The 14,605-nt window shown below is 59.2% G+C and overlaps 3 protein-coding genes across 3 annotated transcripts; all 3 read right to left on the minus strand.

The window, feature by feature from the left end:
• Positions 1-315: 315 nt before the first annotated feature.
• On the minus strand, positions 316-5,214 carry WHR41_03520 (uncharacterized protein). The gene is made up of 3 exons (XM_069372126.1): positions 4,437-5,214; positions 1,052-4,384; positions 316-992 (listed from the first exon to the last, which is right to left on the minus strand). Exons 1-3 carry the CDS (start codon positions 5,076-5,078, stop codon positions 873-875), a joined length of 4,095 nt encoding a protein of 1,364 aa, XP_069230718.1. The 5' UTR covers positions 5,079-5,214; the 3' UTR covers positions 316-872.
• Positions 5,215-8,204: 2,990 nt separating this feature from the next.
• Positions 8,205-10,898, minus strand: WHR41_03521 (uncharacterized protein; the record flags this gene model as incomplete). Its single annotated transcript, XM_069372127.1, has 1 exon — positions 8,205-10,898. The coding sequence occupies one exon, from the start codon at positions 10,896-10,898 to the stop codon at positions 8,205-8,207; it is 2,694 nt and encodes an 897-aa protein (XP_069230719.1).
• A 1,879-nt stretch (positions 10,899-12,777) lies between these two features.
• Positions 12,778-14,069, minus strand: WHR41_03522 (uncharacterized protein; the record flags this gene model as incomplete). Its single annotated transcript, XM_069372128.1, has 3 exons — positions 12,778-12,810; positions 13,318-13,918; positions 13,975-14,069. 3 exons carry the CDS (start codon positions 14,067-14,069, stop codon positions 12,778-12,780), a joined length of 729 nt encoding a protein of 242 aa, XP_069230720.1.
• Between the last annotated feature and the right edge of the window lie 536 nt (positions 14,070-14,605).

A 14,605-nucleotide genomic window follows, 5' to 3' on the forward strand; every position in this document is an offset into this window, starting at 1 on the left:
ACGTACATTCCGACTCCCCAGGTCGTATACAGCAAATCAAACCTGTGCACCCAGTAATAGCGAAGGTCAAAAAACCCAAAGAAACCGCCTCCACGCTGCTCGGAACCGCACGATTCCCTGGTCGCCCATTATCCCCGAGACAAAAAAACGAAAAGTGAAAGGGCCAGGCGGCCCCGCGAGAAGGTCTCTGCCTTCCTCTGAGAACAACAGCACCAGCCTCGCGACCGCCGATGGCGGAGGAGATGAAATGAGATGGGAAAGAGACTCGAATTTTCAAGTCCAAGAGACCACTGACTGACTGACTGCTGCTGCACATTCTCCTCTCTTCACCGCATATTGATAGAGGACAGTGGTAATCAAGAAGAAAAAAAAAATGAAGGATAACCAATAGATATGAAAGAGAGAAAAAACGCCGCCGAAATCGCCCATTCTTCCCCCCTCCCCTGCCCCATCCTTCTTGCCATCTTTCTCTTAAGTCAAGTCGTGATAAGAAATGTATGAGAACCCCCCTGCCTTTCCGTTTTTGCGCCCGGGTTTGTTGTGTCTGTACGGTAGATACAACCGCGCCGACGCGACCCATTCGCCCATCCGTCCGTCCGTCGTTCGTTAATCAATCAATCAATTCAGTCAATCGGGAGAAATTCAGTTGGTTTTTTGTAATGTCCATCCATCCATCCATCCGTCCGTCCGTGTGCGAGACCAGGTGCCATGACTGATACATGCGTTCTCAAGGTCCGGGGACGAAGTCGGGCAATACTTTGCCGTGGGAAAACGAGAGAGAACGCCGTCGCCGCTGCTCCTCCCTGTGCGCGAGGAGCGGTTTGTACAAAAGAAAGAGAGTTTGGTGTTCCGCGTGTTGCTTATTGTTGTCGTCAGCAAGTCGCTGCGTGGCGAGACGTTGTCGAGGGTTCCGAGGTTGCCTTTGGTGCTGGGAGGTGTGGGAGCAGGGACTGGACGAGGGCTGAGGAGAGGAAAACGGCGGCTAGTGGGGCCTGTGGGGGTTGTTAGTAAGGATGTTATTGCTTTTGGGATGAGTTGGGAGGGGACTTACCCAGACCCAGGCGGAGGTGTCGACGAGGTCCTTGAGCTTGGTTTGTGGCCCGTCTCCCTCGGTTGTCGGAGCAATGTTGGAATCGGCCGGATGCGACACCTTGTTCGACTCGCCGCACTTCTGATCGCTCGGAGTCTCGACTGAAACTTCTCTTGACACAGGTTCCTTCGCGGCACGGTCGGCGCTGCAATCTTTCAGCTTCTCCGGGAACAGATCACTGTACGCCGGCGGAGGCGGACAAGCATCGATGCCGGGCAGCGGCGTCGCCGTGCGTCCTGGGATCAGGGAGCTGATTCGACGTCCGAGCGAACAATCCTCGGGAATATTGGGCAACTGTGGCAGCTGCAGCGGTATTTGCGACATGTGCTCCTGCACGCTTGATTGGAAGTGCTGGATCTGCGCCGCCAAAGCGTCACGCCAGGCGTGCATTGCAGCCGCCGGAGGAGCCTCGGTCGGTTCCTCTGCGATGGATTGCTTCCTTGGCGTCTGAGGCACGGAGAAGAACGCACTAGGCCTGCGCGAGGGTGGTGCGGAGGGAAATTGTTGCGAGCTGTTGCCGTCGACCTCCGACTCGTAGTAAGAGGCGCTGCTGATGTCCCAGGACAGGCTTGAGGAAGACGACGACGATGTGCTTCGCCGTGATCGCAGGACGTTCCGGGTGCGTGGCGTGTTCAATAAGATCTGACCGAAGACGTCACGAGCGTCTTCCGACACCACATCGAGCACGTGGTGTCCTGACAGGCTCCTGATTGCGGGGTCGGCACCTTTGACCAGTAAAAGCTGGAACGTCTTCGAGTGTCCCTGCAGTGCAGCGTGCAGCAATGGGGTGTAGCCGCTCCCATCCCTGATGTCCGGGTTGGCTCCACGCGCCAGGAGTGCGGCAACAACACGGTGAAGGCCGTTTGATGCGGCCAGAGTGAGCATGGTCTCGCCCTGCTCCGATTCCATGTCGTACAAGGGCTGTTTCGGGCTCTCACTCACGTCCACGGCATCGAAGATCCGGAGAATTGTGTCGTCCAGCATAGGAGGTCCATTTGAAAGCATGTTGCCGCCATCGAAGCCCATACCGACGCCTGCGCGCGACACATTCTGCGACATGAACTGGGTTGCGCTGTGCTGCGCCATCTGATACCAGCCGTTAGCATTGCCTGTATGCTGCTGGCTCAAGAAACGCAAAGCCATCTCCATCATGCGCTCGTTGGAGTTCTTGTAGTTGAAAATCGGCCTGCTGGTCTGGGAAGGCGAGTATTGAGGTACATTGCCAGCCTGCACAATCGTGACATGCACAGCGCCGACTCGTCCGGGTGGTGTCACGCAGAGCAGTGATTGGTCGCCGTAGAATGTCAGGCCTGTCGCTGGCTGTTCGCCAAAGTAAACAAGACACCCGGCGGTAAAGTTGCGCCCGTAGATGGATACTTCGGTGCCTCCTGTAGTAGGACCCTCGTTCGGTGTAAGCTTGTGGATCATCGGCAGCATTGTGTTGTCGGCATCACTGCCTGACGAGCCAGGCACAGAGCCTGATGTAGGGTATACTTGAGACCGAGGTGGCGGTTGCGAAGGTGCCATTTGTTGCCTGGCGTACGCAGCGAGATTGGCTCTGCTCCCAGCGACAGGAGACGGGGCTCTGCTACCAACTCGTGACCCTGGCAGAGACTGGTAGTAATCGGGAATATTTTGAGGAGCATCCCGACGCGGAGGTCCTTGCGGCGTTGGGTTGAATGCGAAAGGCTGGTTCTCGGCAGGTGTAGGAGGTCCGCTACTGATGAACTGTGCAGGCCCACTATTATTGGGGATCGTCATGTAAGACTGGTCGCCTTGAGCGCTGAAACCCGCACTGGTAGGAGAGAAAGGTGTCCCCATAGAGACAGCAGAGGGCATACTTGGTGCGGGTTCTTGGTTCGTGTCCACTCTAGGGGTCATCGTGAGTCCGCTTGGAACCTTCCTGTGGAAAGAAGACGATTTGCGCTTCTTGTTTGGTCCTGAACTGCCAGCGCTGGTCGGTGACCCAGGCCTCGACAGACTCGTGGGAGTCATCGTACCAGAAGTTGTCTGCGAGGCAAATCCTTGATTGGGCAGTTGGTGTACGTGGCTTTGAGGGTTGTACTGGCCATATGCGAGAGCCTGGAGATTCCCAGTAGACCGCGACGAAGCAAAGCCTTGCTGCACATGACCAGACATGTCGACCATGGAGAAAGAGGTAGGAAGGCCATGAGATGCATAGACGGGACCGCCGCCACCGTACATCAGCTGTTCCGGCACGTGGGTAGAAAAGCTCGGAGGATGGGTCTTGTGATCGTCTGTTATGAGGATCGAATCCGACATCTCCTGAGCGATTATGTTGCCCGCCTGGTCCTTCATGGTGAAGATCACCTGGAACCCTTCCTTCTCACTCTGATGCCTGCAGTAACAAGCAATGCGCATGGCCGCGGTGACGTGCATGGATCCCTCGGGAGGAATGTAGTCGTCAGCAAGGCTGTGGTCTTTCTGCGTCTGCTGGGTTGTCTCCCAAGGCTTAAAGGAGAGAAACTCGTTCGAGTTGAAGACGACAACCCTTTCCGTCTCATAGCGTTCCCAGTGCTGCTGCTCTTCTTCTTTCTTCAGCTTCTTGCGACCAGCACGCTTCCTTTCACGTTGTATGCAGTTATTGCAAATCCTCACTTCGCCGCCGTTTGCAGGCCGATCCTCTTCGGGGATATTCTTGAGATCGTTCTTGTCCTCTTCTCCGGCATCCTTTTGCTGTTCTGCTCGACGCTGGATCACGCCGTTGTCCTGAGAGGCAGCAGTTTGCAGCGCCTTCTCCTTTAATTCTGGATTTCGCATTGCGCTAGTGCAGACAAGCATGGTGTGTAGCTCCAGGGATTTTGACTTGTCGACCTCTTCTTTGGCCAGCAGCTTGGACTTTGCAATGGTGTGGAGCGGAAGGTGCAAGTACTCGGTTCCGGGAGGTGGCTTCTCCAGTGTCATGACGACGTTGATTTGAGTCTCAACTCGTGACTTGGTAGAGATGGGCGCAATGTGCAGCAAGGACCTTCCGCGCGGTGCACCAGACGGCTTCGACTGTGCTGCGGGCGTTGTGCCATTCATAGCTGGTGAGGGTGTGAAGTGTAGAGCTCCAGGAGATGTAAATTGATTCCCGTAGTTGGCATTCCAGGCCGGGTTCTGAAGATTGAAATTAGGGTCCGCGGTGGCTGTGAAAGTCTCATTGCTCTCCGAGGATGGGGTTGAAAATACGGCATTAGGAGAGTTATTAAACATGGCGGTATTCATCATAGACGGAGACTGATCTCGAGAAGCCCCGCCGAGAGTGAAGCTGGCAGGGTTGATGGTCTGCAGCTGGAATCTGCGTTAGTACCTGGGTCAGATGGAATTAGCGATATCGGCTTACTGGTGACTCCTGCTTGAACTGAGGCGCGACGTTCTGCATGCCAATGTTTTGCATCTGAGTATCCAGAGACATCGCAGTATCGAATGCAGTGGCATTGATAGGGCTGGAAGTGGAGCTTGCGCCGGAGAAGTCGAAGATGCTGTTGTCGGCCATGCTCGTCTGGACAGCCATGGCCTGGACCGCGTTGTTGTCGGCCCCGAACAGCTTCATTTTCTGCCCATCCGCACCCATGAGCGAGTCCTCCTTTTGGACCGTGCCGGACCTGTCGACCTCGGACATGGGCGACTCCGACGCGGTCTTCCGCTTCCGCCCGCTGGATGTGTCAGAGGACGAATCCTGGCTGGAGGTCTCGACCGGGGGAAATGCAGAGGGCATGTTCATGGGGTGGGACTGGCTCTGGGCCGCACCGGAGGCGAAAGAGTTGAAGTCGGGGGCAGTCTTGGTGGTCTGGCGCATCTGCAGGCCGCCGGGGCTGTCGGCGAAGTCGTTCATGTTGGTGTAGCTGTCGAAGGCGCTGGTGAAGGGCGAGTCGGAGTTCATGGCATCATTGAACTGGTCGGCGGTGTACTGGCCGGTGGTGTCGAACTGCGGGTCGTTCCAGTCGATGCCTCCGTCGGCCAGCGGGGTGGTGTGGGAGTCCATGGTCGCGGGCGCAAGAGGAGTGCGCGCAGCTGACGGGCGCGAGAGCGGCGGAGATGGGAGCGCAGTGCTAGCCGACCCGCATACCTCGTCGCCGGCGGCAGTGGTGGGCGGAGGCAGGTGGAGGGCGGAGATCGGGGGCGGCGGGTGGTGGTGGTGAGGTGCCTGGGTGGTGCGGTGCAGCGATGCGGCGACGCGAGTAGTGCCCTCCGGCGTGAGGAGGAGTGGCTTGTCGATTCTGGTGTGGAGCCTTCCGAGTCAATTAGCTTTGCGCTAGCGAGCGGAGACGATGGAGGGAGGCTCTGGACGCAGCTAGCGCGCGCGCTCTGCAGAAGTCCTTTTCGTATGCGTACGCCAGGCGAGGAGCAGAGAATGAACCACAAGTGAACAGGAGCGCACACGGCGACGGTTATGTACGCGGCGCATTCGACAGGCGCGGCCGCGCAGGCACGGGGACGGCGTGTCGGGATGGTATGCGTGTGCTGCTCGAGCGCGGTCGGCGAGTGCGCAATGCTCTGGCGGCTTGGGACCGTCGCATTTTGCGGGGGAGAGGCAGAGGCGTGCGCGTGCTGTCCCGTCCTCGCACCCAGTCAGTAGGTCCTTCAGGTGTAGCGTAGCGTACATAAGGTGCACCGGTGCATGGCGCGTGGGCGTATACGGCAGGCCTACTTACACCCACATACATTGCCATGCACTGCCGTCCAGCCCATACCGCACACCTCATGGCAACGGCGCGCGCTCTCCAACAACCCGCCCTGCCTCTCGCCTCGACGCAGCCTCCCGCGCGCTTTCATTTCGCGCCCTCGACCAGCTCCCCAGCGCCTGCGAGGCCTCGCCACTCGGCTGCCCACCCGTGAGCTCCTTCGTCTGCATCTGGCTGCCTCCCCTGCCCCGGCGCCATGCCACCCATGGTCCCAAACCCACCCTCCCTGCTGCCCGCCGGCACCTCTCGCCCGCCGCACCGCGATTCCCGACCGCGCTATGTATGTTCTGCAGCCGCCCTGCACTCCCATCATCCGAGACCGTCGCGCTAGCCGCAACCTGAGACACCTCCCCAGTCTGGCGCCAACCTGCGCGCATGTTCGCAGCCGTAGTCCGTGGTGTCTACACATCCAGGCGACGCTAGCGGCGAGAATACACACCCATGCCCTAGAGAGAACGCGCGCGCGCGCTGCCGCAAAGTAATTGCCATGTAGCCCGATTCCATGCGGCAGACGTTTTGGCTAGCAGGCCGCTAGCAAAACCACCGCCTGTCAGCCTCAGCCCGCCCGCGCTCTCGTCAAAAGCAGGCGTCAGCGCCGCCCACAGCTTCGGCCGCTAAACGCTTCGCATCCGGTCTCCGGAGGGCCCACCAGGCGCGCGCGCAGGCCCAGGACAAGCCCTTGCCCTCGCTCCTGGGTCCTGGTCACCGTCGGCCGCCGGCGAGAGATCAGGGCAGGGGTGGCGTGGACGAATCGAGCCCGCCAGGTCACAAATCCTATCACTCGATCAAATCTCCGCCCACAGGACGCCATTTGGTAGGTATGCAGAGCCCGCTTTGCCATGCTCTGCTGCGTGGGACGACACGTGCCGGGCACGATCACGGCACGTTATCATTAAGTTAGTAGTGCATTTGCGTTCGACTCCAGACGAACCAACGGTCCTGCGAAATTCTACGACTCGCCCACGTCGCCCGTCAGGCCCTCCGGTATTCATTAGTCAGCTCCCTCGCTCTCGCAACAACACCAATACACAAACACACATCAGTACTTTACGTATGCACACCCACTGGACGTGGACTCCTGACATCTCCATCTCGTATCGACAGCCGCAGACGCAGCACAGTACCGCCCCGCGCAGCGCAGCGCATGCCCCCCATCCAGCAACGGCACAGCAACCCAGGTAAACCTACACACAGCACCAAACACCGGCCCCTCCGCCGCAAGCGAGAACCACCCCTCCTCCTCCTCCTCCAACTCCGCAGCGCAATGTTCCCCCAGCGAGCAAGCGCGCGCGCGAACGTCCCCCGGCCGCTCGCCGCCCGCTCTAATCGGGCCGTCCAAAGTCCAGCTGGACCGTGTACGATACGTGTGGACGAAGGAATCGCACGCCCGCTGGCCGCGAGCGCGAGCGGACTTGGCGGAGGACGACGAGCGAGGAGTCGTGCGACGACGAGGGAGCGAGGGAGGGCGTCACGTGCGGGGGCCAGCGCGGTAAGTACGTACGTACGCACGGTACGGTTCTTGAAGCGGCGGTGCGATGCACGCCGGCAGGTCTTGGGAGCGCTTCGCACGGAAACCCCATCGAAGCACTCTGGCCGGAAATAATGGAATCGCGAGCGAATAACCAACCCCCCTGGCGCCGTACATATCCACATACGCATACAATCCAATCCAATCCAACCCAGTCCAATCCGTTCCAGCAGCAGCAGCAGCAGCAGCCCCAAAACCATAAGCACGTCTATCTCCCCAGCTCCCTACCTTACCTTACGCACCGTGCCTGTCCCGCTCTCCCCCCACCCCCCGGGGAACGCAACGCAACGCATGCGCTGCAGCCAGCGCGCCTTGCCCTGCGTCCGACCCCACCGCTGCTGCTGCTGCTACTGGACGCCCGCGAACCAGACGGCGAACAGACAGACAGCAACGTGCGGGCCATGTGATGCGATGCGAGCGTGAGGAGGCGGTTGGATGCAGGGGGCGAGTCAAAATGAGTAAAAAGCGGTGTCGATGAGATGGTTGACAAGTGGATTTGGCTTTAGATTGTACAGAGCAGAGGCCGATACTAACGGAAAGAAAGAAAGAAAAAAAAAACATTCGCCGCCGAAAAACGCCTCGCTATGTGATTGATGGAGCTCCGTCCGACCGTGATTTAGTTCCCGCCAGCTCGCAATAAGGACGAGATCGAAAGAAGAGCGCCCGCAGCAAAGCTAAAGGCAGAACAAAAAAAAACAGCCATAGAACCGTAAACAGACGCTCGTGTATGCATGCAGTACCCTACTCCAACCCAACCCAACCCAACCCAACCTTTCCCCGCCAGGCCGTGAAGTGATCAATCAATCAATCAATCATAAAGTTTGTGAGCGGGATACCAAGCCGCCTCCGAGCTTGCAACCTGTCAAAACTCCCGTCTTGCAGAGCAAAACCCCTGCACTTATTTCATATCGTCCTCCGCCCTCCTCAGCTGGAAGTCCGGAACCTCGTAGAACCACTCGTCGTCCTTGTTCCACTGGAACGCCTTGAAATCGACGCCGTACGGCTTCGGCTCGAGGCAGTACAGCATGCCGATGGGGACGTCGAGGTCCGCGACCTCCTCGCGGTTGAGGCCGCGGAAGTAGGCGAGCAGGACGCGGGCGACGGAGCGGTGGCCGACGAGCAGGACGTGGTCGGTCATGCGCTCGAGCTCGACGATGACGGGCCGCAGGCGGTTGATGACGTCCAGGTAGCCCTCGCCGCCGGGGCCCGGGTAGCGGTAGTGCAGCTTGTCGTGCTTGCGGCTGGCGTACTCCTTCGGGTGCTGGGTGGAGATGCAGTTGTAGGTCAGGCCTTCCATGACGCCCGCGTTGAGCTCGTCGAGCATGCGCATTTGCTTCGTGTCGTATTCTTCGTCGCTGAAGAACTGCGCGGTTTGGATCGAGCGCTTGAGCATCGAGGTCCAGACGCAGAAGGGCTTGGGCTCGTAGACGTATTCGCCGGGTTGGCCGGCTTGGTTGCCGGGGGCGGAGGTGGGTGCTTCGCCGCCGGGGGATTTGGGGGAGTAGTATGGGTTGGGCGGTGTGGCGTCGCCGGACTGCGGAGGGAAGTGGGTGTTTGCGGCGGCCTGGCGTTGACGCTCTTCCCACACGCCTCGCTGGTAGTCCATGAAGCGCGCGAGAGAGCTGGCGTAGCGGACACCTTCATCGGAGAGATCAGAGTCGCCACCGATCTTGCCAGAGATGTTGTCGAGAGACAGACCGTGACGGGTGATCCAAATCTGCCGGGGTGCCAGGTTGAAGTTGAGCAGGTAGTAGTTGGCTTGTGCCATGAGGAAACCACGAATCTGGTGAGAGATGATCTTGCGGCCGACGTCGATCATTTGAATGTAGGGAACGTTGTTCTGCTCCTCGTAGTCGCCAAGCGGGAGGTATGCGGTCTCATACACAGCGATGCGCTTCTTGAAATCTTCCAGTGCGATGGTCGGGTCCATGTCCTTGTAGTCAGGTCCACTCAGCTTCAAGCGCATGTTGCTCTCTAGCAAGTCGGTGTCAACGCAGCGAGACTCCAGGAAAAGAACGTTCAGGTCCATGCCAGCCCTCTCGCGAATGTGACGGACAACCATCTTGCGGCGCTCGAGAGTGCTGTTGGTCGCGTCCAAGATACCGACAGATCCGTCTCCGTCCAGGATGTAATCCAGAAGCTCGTCCAGAGTGTCCATGGCCAGCTGCTCACGGATGAGGGCAGCCTTGGTATTCTTCGGATCGAAGAAAGAAGCGCTCTGATCCATCATCTCGCTTTCCGGCATTTGGTGGGCCTCAGACTGTGCGTTTTGCTGTTGTGCCTCCATCAATTCCGGGAACTTCTTCTCCAGCTCCTCGATTTCCTGATCTTCAGGATTCTTCTCTTCCTTCTTAACATTCTCGCCACTACTCTGAGTCAGGGCGGCGCTCTTGGGGGCCGCCGGCGCCTCAACCTTTGTCTCGTCGTTCAGGATGATCTGCGCGACAGAAACAGGCTTATTCTCGTTGCTCTTGGTTTTGGCGAGTTCCGACTGATCGACGATGCTGTTGGCCCTGCCAGGCGCCAGACTGGCACGGTGTCCGCTCTTGTTCGAGCTCGCGTTCGACTGCCCGCTCTTCGTCTTCTCCAATGTGTTCGGTCCGCCAGCCGCGACACGCCGCCTCTCACCCACGTTGAAGATCCTTGTGTCGTGCTGCAGCCAGTTCAGGTACCTCGCCAGCTTCTTTGTGATATAGCTCTTTCCTCGTGCGGGCAATCCGACCATGACAATCACCAACTTCGCGCCCACGTCTCTTTGCGCTATCCGTCCGTCTGGAGAGACTTTGCTCTTGGTCAGGCCGGGGATGTCCAGAGTCGTTGGTCGCGGACGGGGTGTGCTGACGCCAGAAGCAAGGCGCATCGGTGTGTTGAGGCTGAGATTGGCTGCCAGGCCTTCATGTGCCGCCAGTGGCTTCAACCCATGCATCCGAGGGCTCCCGGGTGCAGTACTAGGCGCAGTGGTCGCTGGCGTGTCGTTGGCAGCGTGGGTCACGCCGCTGCCCTCAGGATATTGACCAGCCAGTGCCTGAGACATTGAGCTTCCTCTCACTGGCTTTGGCGCGGCCTGCCTTGTTTCCTTTGCAGCCTCTGCGGGCTTTTGCGGTGCTTTTGTCTGTGCCTTATCCTCACTGTGTACGCCGTTCTTTTCCAGGGTGGGCGAAAGAGCGCGATCGAGGTCGTTTCGGAGCTGCTCGACTTCCTTGTCGCTCGGAGCAAGGCCTTCGATGCTGTTCGAGCGGGCCATCTCGCCGTTGGACTTGGTGTTGGAGGTCATGACGAACTTGGCCAGGCTGGACTGCTGGCTCTGGCGGCGCCGGTAGTGGCCAAGCGGTGTGGTATCCTCTGTCACGCAGGAACAGCGCCCCGCGGTGTGGATATTTTCGCTGTTCGCGTCGATCAGCGGACGGAGAGGCGGGGAGTGCGCCGGTGTCGGAAGGTTGTTGCGGAAGGTGGTGGCGGAGTCGGGTGAGAGGGTGGACGGGTTAGCAGGAGGAGAGGATGAGGTCGTGTTGCGCGCGGCGACAGAAGCTGGATGTGCGCTGGGCGCTGGTTTAGCAAAGGGAGCAGCTTGCCATAGCGTCGAGTGTGGCATTCCGGTTGAGTCGCGGGCGCTGCGGGAATGTGGATTCGCCAGAAATCTCCTCGGCCAGTGATGTAAGGCTGGCGCCGACCAGAGTCAAAGTTGCGCGGCGCCAAATCCGGAGAGCTCAGCGCGTCGGGACCGCCCGATGTGAGGACGGCGGCCGGGGTCTCGTGGCCTGGACGGTGCGCTGGTGCGGGTGGAGGCTGGTTGAGTACCTAGTATAGGTAGTGTTTGCGAGTGGAGTGCGAGAGAGAGGGAGAGGAAAGGCGGCAGGCGATGGGCGTGCGAGGTAGGAAGAGCGCGAGTCTGCGGCGCCTTGATCGCTTGCCGCAGTGAATAATAAAACAAAGGACTGGGCGGCTTTGTAGTGCGCGCGTAGGGGCCGATTCACGGCTTGCTGCAATAGACTTCCGTGGCCCAGCGATGGCCTCAGCTACCCCGTGGAGGAAGGCATCGCCGTGGCTCGGTGGCTCAGCAGGACGGGGCGTGGGTGCGCGAGCTGCCCGCCGTGACTCAGATGGTGAGTCGCTGCCGGGCTCGTGCTGACGGCAGAGGCTGAACGTTCCGGCGGAGGAGTGCGAAGGGAGCCTGGAGCTGCCTCTCCGGCCGCACAGAGAAACAGGTTACGGTATATGTAGATATAGGAGAGCCCTTGCATTGCAGCGTTGAGCTCGTGGCCGCCCGGTGCGACGCGGCGGGCATGCCATTAGTCCAGCGCAGCGAGTCAACATGTCTGTCTGTCGACGCTATCAGGTCAACGGCGCTAGCATTCACGCCCCGAACACGTTGTCGCTCCATTGCTGAGCGACTCTTGCGCGGTGCCGCGTGCGACCTCGAGGCTTGGGTTGTTTGCCCAGAGCCAACGCTCGCAGCAGCCAATCTCTCCCACGCCATCCGCCACGCTCACCTGCCGCCCTCCACCTCCTGCACGCCGCATGCTGTACAAGCACATGCCATATCGGCCCGGCATCCTGCGGCGTCGTGCGACGTGATCATCGCAGCGTGTTTGCGCAGCCTGTCTGCATCAGCAGTCGCCCAGCCATCCGGACCTTCTATTTGCGAGCCGGCAGGCGGATCGTCAGCCCGTCGGGAAACCCCAAGAAAAATGGTCTCACTGGTCCCGTCGTGGAGCTGTCTCCTTTGGCTGACGGGCTGTGCTCAGCTCGCCCACCACTCCCGTGACGTTGACGTCGGCCTGTCTCAAGCACGCCCAGCGGGCCAGCCAACGCCTGCATGCTTTCCCCGGACTTCAAGCATTTGAGACTGCGGAGAATGGAGCCACTCAGTTGCATGCAAGTAGCCCTCGCTCAACGCTTCCTCAACTGCAGTCAGCCTTGCAACACAGATAAGGGCAGTTCGTGGCACGTATGTCCAACGATTCCAATCGATGGCTCGTCTGGTCACAACATTGTCACAGCGCGTCGAACTTCCCACTCGGATTCTGGTTGACGGCGCTTGGAATTTCCCGTCGAGTTATGGATGAGTCCTACACCGGAGCCTACATTGGTAATCGCGATCAATCGATTTCACAGCCATGATGACTCCAATCACCCGGTGTCCAATACTCACGTTACGCAAATATGCACGCATTCACACGACCAGTAAACGCTTCCACTTCGTCGGGCTCGAAGATAGCGGGACGAGAGATCCCGCTTTCGGACTCATGGGATCCGCTCTGCATGCTCGACGGACAGGATATGCACGTAAGACCGCCCTGACAGCAACGGGTCGGGACGATCGACACCGTTCATTCTATTGATGATGCTTGTCATCCCGGCAAACGCTATATTGCATGCGGGCAGCTATGTGAGTGATGCCATCATATCGGATATTGCTCATCGGTACCTAGCAATGGGTACGTTCTTGTGATTCACCCCTCAGGATCATACTATCGTTCTGGGAATGCGTCCAATAGCAAGCGCTGTTGTCGATCAATAGCAACCAACATGTAGGTGATATCTAGATACGTAGTGCAGCATTTCAGCGGATCCAATACCATTCCAGCTACCAAAGCTACCTCCACTCCTCACAGAGAAGGCATCCGAACCCGGCGCGCCCTGCGCAATTCCCCCAGCGTCTCTCTCAACCCTCGCACCAAAACATCCATAGGCAGCCCCAACCGCACAGCCTCCTCACGGGTCATCACCGTCGCTCCTCTCAGACCCGGCCCCCAAGAAGCCTCCTCCACCTCCTCCTCCCCCTCCTCCCCCATCTCCCACCTAACCCTCGCCCACTCCCCCAAAACCACCCTCTCCACCTCCCCACACCGCGCCCGACACCACGCCAGACCCGGACAGCCCAGCCCCGGCCCCGCCGCACCAACAACCCTCAAATTGAACACCTCCAACCCCATCCTCCGCACCGGCTCAAACAACATCCTGCCAGCGCCCGCCGCCGTCCGCAGCTCCCCGCGCTCCAACCCGCGCACCGCCCCGCACGCGCAGGCCCCGAGCCCGCTCCCCGCCACCTGCACGACGACGCTCAGCCGCCGCAGGCCCGCGAACGCGCGCCAGGCGCCGCCGCCCCCGGGGCCGCCGAAGTCGAAGTTCCCGGCTTTGGGCAGCGCGACGGACGCGATGGCGCGCGCTTGCGCGGGCGCGAGGCGGCGCACGAAGGGCGGCAGGCTGGTGTCGTGGTAGAAGCTGAGGGTGTTGAGGGCGAAGGGGAGGAGGGCGGTTTCGGCGTGGATGGCGGAGCAGGTGGCTAGGAGGCTGAGGTTGGGCGGCGAAGGGGCGCTGGGGGCGGCGGCGGTCGTGTCGAGGCGGCAGGTGGGGTGGTGCTGGGTGCGGTAGCTGTCGTTCCAGTGCTGGTGGGGCGTGGAGCTGCTGTTGGGGGAGTCGAGGGTGCGGTCGTCTGCGGTGCCGTAGGTGTGGTCGTTGTACTTGGAGCGGCAGATGCTGCTTTTGAGGCCTTTCCACTCGTCTTCGTAGATGTGGATGGTCGTGAAGGATAGGACGTCTTCCCAGATCATGTTGCGGAGCTCGGCTGGGAGGCGCAGGAGGGGCGACTTGGTTTCATTGTGCAGCGCCCTGGGAGGGTGTTGGTATCGTCGTGATGAGCGGCCAGTGGTTGTAGTGATACGCACGCAGCTTTGGTCCTTGGTTTTGACAGCGCCGGCTTGAGGAGTTCCTGCGGAGCGTCTTCCCTGAAGCACAATTGTGCTATAAGGGCATCAAGCATCGTGGATGGCCTTAGTGTTCGCCTGTTGTCGTTCAGGGTTGTAGCGGAATGTGTCAACTGCTATCGACCCAAAGACTAAAGATCGGAAGTATGGCGACGATCAAGATCATGTTGACGCGGACGACTTTATGCCACTTGAGATATAGAGCATTTCAATATTTTTTTCTCTCATTCTTCCGTTGCTTACCTGTTCCAAACACGTGAAAGGTAAGCGGGAATCGATGGCCCAAAGCCGTCAGCTAGAATCCATTTGTGCTGACCAAATAAATATCAAATTGGTTTAGAATGCGTCTTAGGGGAGATAGGAACTGAGGTACGATTTAGATAAAATCAGGGACGATAATTGCGATGGCAGTCGCGGTGACTTCGAGCTGATGTTGAGATTGTCGAGACAAACCTGGCTAAGTCTCCTGAATTGGGGTCTGAACATATTTGCGGTATGAGCCGTGAGCCATCGGTGACGCTTCGCATGTCGCCTCGCACATGAAGTCCTTTTCAGGCTTGATGTTTTTCACGAAGCTCAGTTGTATGAAGCC

This window comes from Cladosporium halotolerans (assembly GCF_011745625.1).
Source record: "Cladosporium halotolerans strain TM138-S3 chromosome Unknown Sca9, whole genome shotgun sequence".
Lineage (NCBI taxonomy): Eukaryota > Fungi > Ascomycota > Dothideomycetes > Cladosporiales > Cladosporiaceae > Cladosporium > Cladosporium halotolerans.

What these genes read in the sequence shown, in the direction of transcription:
- WHR41_03520 (XM_069372126.1), bottom strand. Translation starts at nt 5,078, where the DNA reads ATGGACTCCCACACCACCCCGCTGGCCGACGGAGGCATCGACTGGAAC. An exon ending in AGTTCAAGCAGGAGTCACCA is followed by an intron (nt 4,385 to 4,436) that starts GTAAGCCGATAT and finishes CGCAGATTCCAG; the next exon opens with CTGCAGACCATCAACCCTGC. An exon ending in ACACCTCCGCCTGGGTCTGG is followed by an intron (nt 993 to 1,051) that starts GTAAGTCCCCTC and finishes CAACCCCCACAG; the next exon opens with GCCCCACTAGCCGCCGTTTT.